The sequence below is a fragment of the Sinocyclocheilus rhinocerous genome, unplaced genomic scaffold (assembly GCF_001515625.1).
Source record: "Sinocyclocheilus rhinocerous isolate Xijiao unplaced genomic scaffold, SAMN03320098_v1.1 scaffold19, whole genome shotgun sequence".
Taxonomy (NCBI): Eukaryota; Metazoa; Chordata; class Actinopteri; order Cypriniformes; family Cyprinidae; genus Sinocyclocheilus; species Sinocyclocheilus rhinocerous.
Window position 1 is genome coordinate 3,538,543 of NW_015638975.1, and position 8,215 is coordinate 3,546,757.

At 39.5% G+C, this 8,215-nt stretch overlaps 1 protein-coding gene across 2 annotated transcripts in view; it reads right to left on the reverse strand.

The window, feature by feature from the left end:
• LOC107750579 (proline-, glutamic acid- and leucine-rich protein 1-like) overlaps window positions 1-8,215 on the reverse strand; it is a 24,780-nt gene that overhangs the window by 1,443 nt on the left and 15,122 nt on the right. For both annotated transcript variants that reach the window (XM_016566041.1, XM_016566042.1), the window contains 6 exons: window positions 7,427-7,540; window positions 7,010-7,154; window positions 6,219-6,381; window positions 6,076-6,131; window positions 5,652-5,876; window positions 915-2,711 (listed from right to left, as the gene is read on the reverse strand). In XM_016566041.1, the coding sequence (XP_016421527.1) occupies window positions 915-2,711; window positions 5,652-5,876; window positions 6,076-6,131; window positions 6,219-6,381; window positions 7,010-7,154; window positions 7,427-7,540 (2,500 nt within the window). The remainder of the gene's footprint in view (window positions 1-914; window positions 2,712-5,651; window positions 5,877-6,075; window positions 6,132-6,218; window positions 6,382-7,009; window positions 7,155-7,426; window positions 7,541-8,215) is intronic.

Here is an 8,215-nt window from a genome sequence, read left to right on the forward strand (position 1 = left end):
AATGATAGAGAAGGGGAGGGGGAGGCCGGGTGAGAGCGGAGCTCTCGTGTCTCCGTTGGTAAAAAAAATTAGCCAATCACCATCGAGTGTTCACTTTCAGCGCTGAGGAGTGTTGAGAAAAGAACCCTCGCAAGGGAGACTAGCCTCCCTTCTGATATCAACCAATCATCACAGAGACATAAATTACATTCCTTTAATTAAATGGCGCAACAGGCAGCTCTCTTTTAACAAAGACTTTTAAGAAGGGATGGATGTTTGCTTCAAGTGATAGGCCAGGTAAGTGAAATTATATTATCTTGCTGTATGCGTGTCGTTTTCTTTTTGGTTGCTTTTAGTCAGAAAACGTAAAGCCATTTTAAAGTGGTTAAGCAAATAATAATAATAATCGGCAGGGATCCCAGACCAATACAATTAGTGTGCCTCCTCTATTTTAAAACCCACGAGCCGCCACTGGTCATTACTGAGGTCGCTGGCCTTTGTAGTAATGCTGAGAACACAACATTAGGGTTTCTCAGTGTACTAAGGTAACCAAAATACACATTACCATTCAAAAGTTTGGGGTCTGTAAATATTTTTTATTTATTATTATTATTATTTTTTTTAAATACGTCTCTTATGCTCACTAATGCTATATTTATTTGATCAAAAATACAGTAATACTGTGAAATACTACCATTTAAAAAAATCTTTATTCTATTTTATCAATTTGTAATGTAATTTATTTTTGTGATAGCAAAGCTGCCATTTTTTAGCAGCCATCACTCAGGTCTTCATTGCTAGAAATATCAGCAAATTCTAATATGCTAATTTGGTGCTCAAGTATTCTTTTTGAATCAATCCAAGCCTGTGTAGCTAAGGGCTATGCATTTGGAGAATTCAGAAATCAGCACCAGGGTTAGACATTACTCGGTTACCTTTTTTTTTTCGGTGCCATGCTCAGAAGACTCTCCTTCCTCGCGTTCCTCCATTTTCCTCTTTGTTCCCCTTGCTTCGGAATCCTCTCCCTGTTCACCACTCTCTTTCTCTACCTCTTCCTCTGCTGTCTCGGCTACACTCTGTAGCACCTCTTGCTCAGACGTGGATGGTGTGCTCTGATTGGTTGTGTCTTCGGGCTGTAATTCTGGTTCTTGCTTTTGAACTTTGTCTTCTACAGTCAATTCCTGACCCTGTTGTGACGGCCCAGCATCTTCCGCAGGATCTTCTGGTCTTGCCACTTCCTGCTCACATGTTTTCACTTCAGGTTCAACCGCCTCCACTCTGGTGTCCTCTTCATGGCCTTCTGCATCTTCACTGATTACAAGACTCTCTATTTGATCCTTGCCAACCACAGGTTCATTTCTCTCAACCGCTCCAATGTTCTCAATTTCCTCCATGGTCCCCTTGTCCTTGATTCTTTCATCTGCATAGACACTCCTCACACCCTCCATCTCCTCGATCCCTGGTTCAACTTCTCGCTCTCTCTCCATGCAGAACATTTCCATCCCTTGCTGCTCCTCTGCCTCAATCATGACCTCTGCCTCCTCCTCGCCCATCATCTCTCTGCCATTGTCTCCCTCCAACGGCTGGATCTCCTCACTTTCCTCTTCATCCTCCTCCTCTTCGTCCTCATAGTCTTCTAACTCGTCCGCACTGTACTCTTCATCAATGAAGTCACTGCCTTCCTCTTCCTCCTCTTCGTCTTCCAGGCCCTCCTCCTCTTCTTCCTCCTCTCCTAATTCATCCTCGTCCTCCAGCTCCTCTTCCTCCTCTTCCTCATCATCGGAGCTGTTGATGTTGATGACGTTCTGGTCCACTTCATTTGCTGGGGGCTGCGGCTGGAGCTGACGGCTGGTCTGAGCAATCTGGTTCTGAAGCTGCATCTGTAAAGACAAGCCCAATGTAGGTGGCTGCCCACCTGGAGAAGTCTGCATCAACATCTGCTGAAGTTGCGGACCACCCGTCAGCGAGTCTGCAAGTCCGGCAGGTGATGCTGAGAGTGAAACCGTAGTTGAGTTCAGAGGAGGCACCAGAGACACAAGCTGGGCTGTCTGGCTCGGTCCAGGGAAAGAGTTAATGTTATTAGCATTAGCTGGTAGAATCTGGTGGGGAATGGAGGTGGGCAGCTCATTAGATAGCGAAGTGTCAACCGATCCAACCTCACCCACTATGGGGGCAGAAGACTGCAGGCCACCTACAGCAGGAACTGCTGACTGGGACAATGACTGTGCATTTGCCGCTCCATCTTGCATCTCCATCATCATACCCGCTGGCATGATGACCACGCTATCATCTGAATCGCTCTCCAAAGAGATCTCTACATCTTCCGGCTCCTCTTTGTCGTAGCGGACAAAAACTTGTCGTTGACCTTCAGGGGCTCCAAGACCTGCCAGTTCACCCGGTTGGGCTGGAGAGAGCAGCAGGTCACCTGGGGTGGCTGTAGTGCCTGCTGGAGTCGGAAGAACCGGAGGAGCCAAAGGTAGATGGTTCTCCAAAGAACCAAGCAGGGTAGCGGGACCTAAGCCCATGGGATGTCTGGCAGGGAAAGGTGGCCCTGTTGCAGGTCCACCAAGGAGGGTAGGGATGGAGAGTGAGGGGTTTTGGCCAGAGGCAAGGACAGGGGCAGTTGGGGTTAATTTTAGAGTTAGAGGGGTGAGAGGGAGAGAGATTGAAGGTGTGCGAGGATGAATAAGGGTGTTGCATATAGTCAGAGCTTCAGCACAGAATGACGATACCTGTAGGGAAACACAAAGAAACAATAAAAAAAGGGAAGTGCCAATAGTCACATTATGTGAGGTCAGTACAAATTTGACTATGCCAACACATAATGAAAGAGACAACATCACCATTGTTGAACAGAATGACACAGTAGTTGAAACTCTTAAAGGGATATTCCACCCAAAAATATAAATTCTCCAAACAACATTGGACCTCATTGACTTTCATTACATGGACAAAAAAAACAAACAAAACATACTTTTTCAAAATACCTTTCAATTGCCTTCCTAAATCAAACAGGTTTGGAATGACATGAGGTTAAATAAAAGAAGGCACAAGTTTCCTTTGGCTAAATGAAGAAATTTGATAGGTGTGTGATGTACCTCAGACAGATACAACTCTATGCCAGGGCCACGCTCACTTGGCAATTTCTATTCTAGTGTTAAAATAGGCTAAATTTAGCTTTTGGAGACAATAAAAGAACCAGTTTGCCAGGTGTAATGTTTCTTTTTAAGTTCTCAATACTTTCCTTTAGACCTTTGTAAACATGAAACACTGTCTCCAGTTACATTTTCCTGCGTCATTTGAAGCACATAGCCAGTACACCACCCAGAATGAGCTTTCACAGTGAAAGCAAACAGCCACATAAGAGACGATACATATGTCAAAATGAATGTCTGTGTACGTCAATCACTGTATACTGACTTTTTTTTTGAATGTTTGCGCATTCAGACAGGTTGGGTGACGTTAAATTGTTTAAACTGGAATGTATACAAATAGGACTGGATTTTGGTACACTGATTTCACAAATCACTGGTTTTAAACGTATGAAAAAAGTTGTCTCCATCACAACTAACAGTTATATTTATATTAAACTGCACACTTTGTAAATAACATATCTGCACACTAATAAACATATCTGTACATTTATCTAAACAATTACTTTTGTTCCTATACTTCTATTTCTGTATATAGTACATTATTAAATTTTTCTTTTTTTATTATATTAGTGTTATATTACATCCCTACTGTGTTATTCGTATGCATGTCTGCACTATCATGTATGTCTGCACTATGTTTGTACTTTCTTCTACACTGGAAGCTCCTGTCGTCAAGTCAAATTCCTTGTGTGTGTAAACATACTTGGTAATAAAGCTCTTCTGATTCTGATTCTGAAAACATATATAGGCATAACTGAGTCTATTTGAGGTTGTCTGAGATACCCTAAGAAATACTGGGAACACTTTACAACACCGTTCAGTTCATTAACCATAACTGCATTATGCATTACATATAATGTTGTTAATATTAATGTCTAATATTAATACATTCAAAATTTCAAGTTATATAAATTTAAGGTAATGTATCAAGGATAAGCAAATTAATGAGCAACGGCATATTTATAAATGAACCTATATTAATAAATGCAGTAAAATTGTTCTTCATTGTTAGTTCATGATACCTGCATTAAATAATGTTAAGTTAAACCTAATTATAAAGTGTTACTGAAATGGGCTGTTAAGTGTCAACACCGACTTCAACAGCCTCTTATTACAACATGCATTTACTCAACTCTGTGGCCTTTGTAACGTGTATATACAGTGGTCCCAAAACATGTTTGGACATTTAGGCCTCATTTAATGTATTTATAAATGTATTTGCATTATAACAAAATATCAAAACGGTATTTCTTTCAGAAAAAAAAGTTCAAAATATGAAACGCATAACACTTTCTGGTTGTCAAACTGAACGTTCATTTGATAATGTGATGAACTACACGGGGTTATTTTGCTGGATCATCTGATTGAATTTGATGGGAACTGACCAGTGTTCATTTTGACAGCAAATTTTGATTTCGTTTTAGTCAGTCTTTTGACTAAAATGCCATTTAGTTTGTCATATTTTAGTCATCTGAATTGTTTTTAGTTTTAGTCTAGTTTTAGTCGGTTAAATCTACAGTAAATTTAGTCGGCGAAAATCTAATGGGTTTAGTTACAGTGCATTTATTAAGCATTTCTCTAAAATTTCCAAACTCATTATATAGGTTTGATATTAAGGTTTTATCATGATAGACAATGATTTAACGGTGGTGACACACAACATGCCTTTATGTTATAATTAAATAAAACCACTTCTCATAAAGAACAAGAACATGGTCTTCTTTTTAATGAAATACCAATGGTTATATAGGCTAATTATGCATTACGTTCACTTAAGACGTAATCAACTGTGTTTACGTGAATACTCATCAAAACGGACAATTTGACATCATTTTGTGTGTAATTCTCCGTTCATGCGACGCGAAAGAGTACTCGCTTTCTCTGTGTGTATGCTTCAGTAGGCGCGTTTCCATTACAGATTTGCGAAAAACTTTGGCGATATTTTATAAATGTCGATAAAAAAGTATTGCGAAATGACGGCGTTTCCATTAACCAATGTTATGCGACTAAAACGTAACCTTTTGCCTCTCGCGATAAGTCATGGCAACGAATTTTGGCGGGATTTTGGCTATATTTATTCAAAGGAGGCTTATGCGTGTATCTTTACAGAAGCAGCAAAGAGCCGCTTCAGAAACGTGCGTGGCACGGCTGGAATAAACCCATTTTTGAACGTTTTATGCGACGTGCAGCAAATGTATGTTAGCTTATGTCCCGCCGGTTCATATATACTCATCTAACTTCGGAACCACGCAGCAGATTCGTTCTGAATGAATCTCTTCCCAAATCGTCCCTCCCTAACATTTTCGTCTCGTTTTTATTTGTTGACGAAAATGTCAATAGATTTACGTCATAGTTTTTGTCATTCAAAAAGAGTTTTAGTTCGTTATCGTCAGTGAAAAAAATGTCGTTGACCTGGAACTGACTTCATACATCTATGAAAACTGACTGAGACCAATTGAAAAAGTGGCTTGGGCAACAGAATTTGGAGAAAGGTTTTAGTCAAGGATGTTCACTCACCATGATGTTGTGATCTCGCCGTCCGTGACTGAAGGCAGACACTGCGCAGGAGAGGGGAGGAGGCCAGCGGGGAGAGGGCACCAGCACAAGTGCCAGTAAGAGGCGGTAGAGCTCTCGACGAGGAGAGGGGCTGCCATACTGGCCACTGACAGCACCAACCTCCAGCACACAGTGAGACTGCTGCTGCAGACGCACACACAGAGGCACCACCAGGTCTTGGATCCTCTAACAAGGGAGAGAGTCTTTAGAAGAGCAACATGAAACACAACTTTCCATACTTATAACATAAAAAGACCTCAAAATAGGGCTGGACGATATGGCCAAAATTGATATCACGATATATTTCTTAATTTCGGTCGATGCGATATAATTCCGATATCGATATGAACACTATTTATCTGAAATAACAGAAACATGAACAGACCTTATGCAGATCTTCTTTCAACAAAGTTCCACTGGTCAAAATGATCTGTCTTAATGCTGTAAAGGAATCATTCATCATCAGTAAATAAATGTTTATTTCTGCTAGTAAAATTTAGAATTCACTGATCTTCACGGAGCGCTCACCCCGAAGAGCAGCGACACACGTGTCTTGATTGGCTAGCACATCTCCTTTCCTCTGTAGTGATATTCCATCTCCCATTCCCAATCCTTTCGTTCGACGAGGACCTGACTTGCCAGCAGAACCAATCAGGTCATTCATGGACTGTGACTGTTGTCCGGAACGAAGCTAGACAGCAAAAGAAAGAACCATTGGAGAAAGAAATGGAAATATTTCAAGCAGGGCTACAATTTAATGTATTCATTTTGATTAAAAAGTGGTCTTAAAAACAGGATGACACAATGCCCAAAGATGACCATGTGGTACATTTGGGGTCAGTTTCACATGCTTACCAAGGCTGCATTTATTTGATCAAAAGTACAGTAAAAAAAAACAATAAATGTAACACATTATTACAATTTTAAATATTTTTTCTATTTTAATATATTGTGAAATGCAATTTTTTCCTATGAGAGCAAATCTGAAAAATCAGTAGCCATTACTCCAGTATTTAATGTCACATGATCCCTCAAAAATCATTCTAATATGCTGATTTGATGCTTCAAAAATGTCTTATTAACAGTGTTGAAAACAATTGTGCTGCTTTTTTTAGTTTAGAAACCGTGATGCAATTCAGGATTCTTTCAAGAAAAAGACTAACATTTACATGAAATATTACTGTCAATTGATTAATTTAGTGCATTCTGGCAGAATATAAATATTCAATTCTTCAGATTACACACCCATCTTCCCCAGGAGGCTCATCTCTAATTTTATTCCCCATGATGTTTGTGTTACAAAGACCCTTTAAACCTACCTTGACTGCTTCTGATGCTGGCGTGATGTCACCCATCAAATGAGTGAAAAGTAATTCTGTGTGGGAGGGGCTTGCCTGAAGCAGAGAGGCACCTCCTACTCTTACCCACAGTTCAATGGTACGGTACACGGTCACTCGCACTGCACTGCCAGTAAAATAGAACATGTCGTCAAAAGGTTGGACACTTAACTAAAATAACAGTGAGTGAGCATACTTTGTGCTTTATTCACTACATCAGTGTGTTACTACGTCACAATGAAATGTGATCAAGTGTTCACAGGAGAAGCATTTCAGAAATGCTAATAAAAGGTAATCATGTCTGACCACTTACGGTCAGAGTGCCCAAGATTATTGTTAATACAAGGCACAAAGAGGATAATATTTAATTTTCCATCATCAGTGGTGTTTCTGTAATACCTGTATGCTCTTTGCTGGCCCAGACTGGCCTCAGGCAGAGGTGTCCATGCAGACAGAGATTGTGAGAAAAGCCTTGTGAGCACACTGCTATACTGGACCAGTCCACCACCCACACTGTAGCACGAAAAAATTAAAAAAGCCATCACAAATGATCGGCTACTTCTGTACATTTAACCAGCAACCACCAACATACAATTCTTTAATCAAAAATGAAGCAGTCACACAATTAATGTTATATAATATTAAATATATGAAAGTTTCGTTGTTGGAACTCTTCCATGGTTTTACTGAGGATGTCAGATGCATTGATTGAGACCGAGTCTATTGTTATGTTTTGTGTTATATTTAGTGCTGTCAAATGATTAATCGCATCCAAAATAAAAGTTTTTGTTTACATAATATATATGTGTGTATTGTGTATATTTATTATGTATATATGAATATAAATATATGCATTTAAATGCATGCAAATATTTACAAAATATATGCTGTACGTGTGTTTATTTATATATACACATAATAAATATACACAACACACACACATGTAAACGAAAACTTTGATTTTGGATGCGATTAAATCGCGATTAATCGTTTGACAGCACTTTCAGGCCCTACTCTGTACCCTATTTGTGAAAAATGGCAGGCGATGATGTGTTTACCTACTTAACCATATTTTGCAGAAAAAACTGTGAGCTAATTTTTTTTTCAAAATGGCAAAAAAGAATGCAGAAAGCTACAGTGTTTAGTAATAGCTGTATTTATAAAAAAAAAAAAAAAAAAAAAAACCCA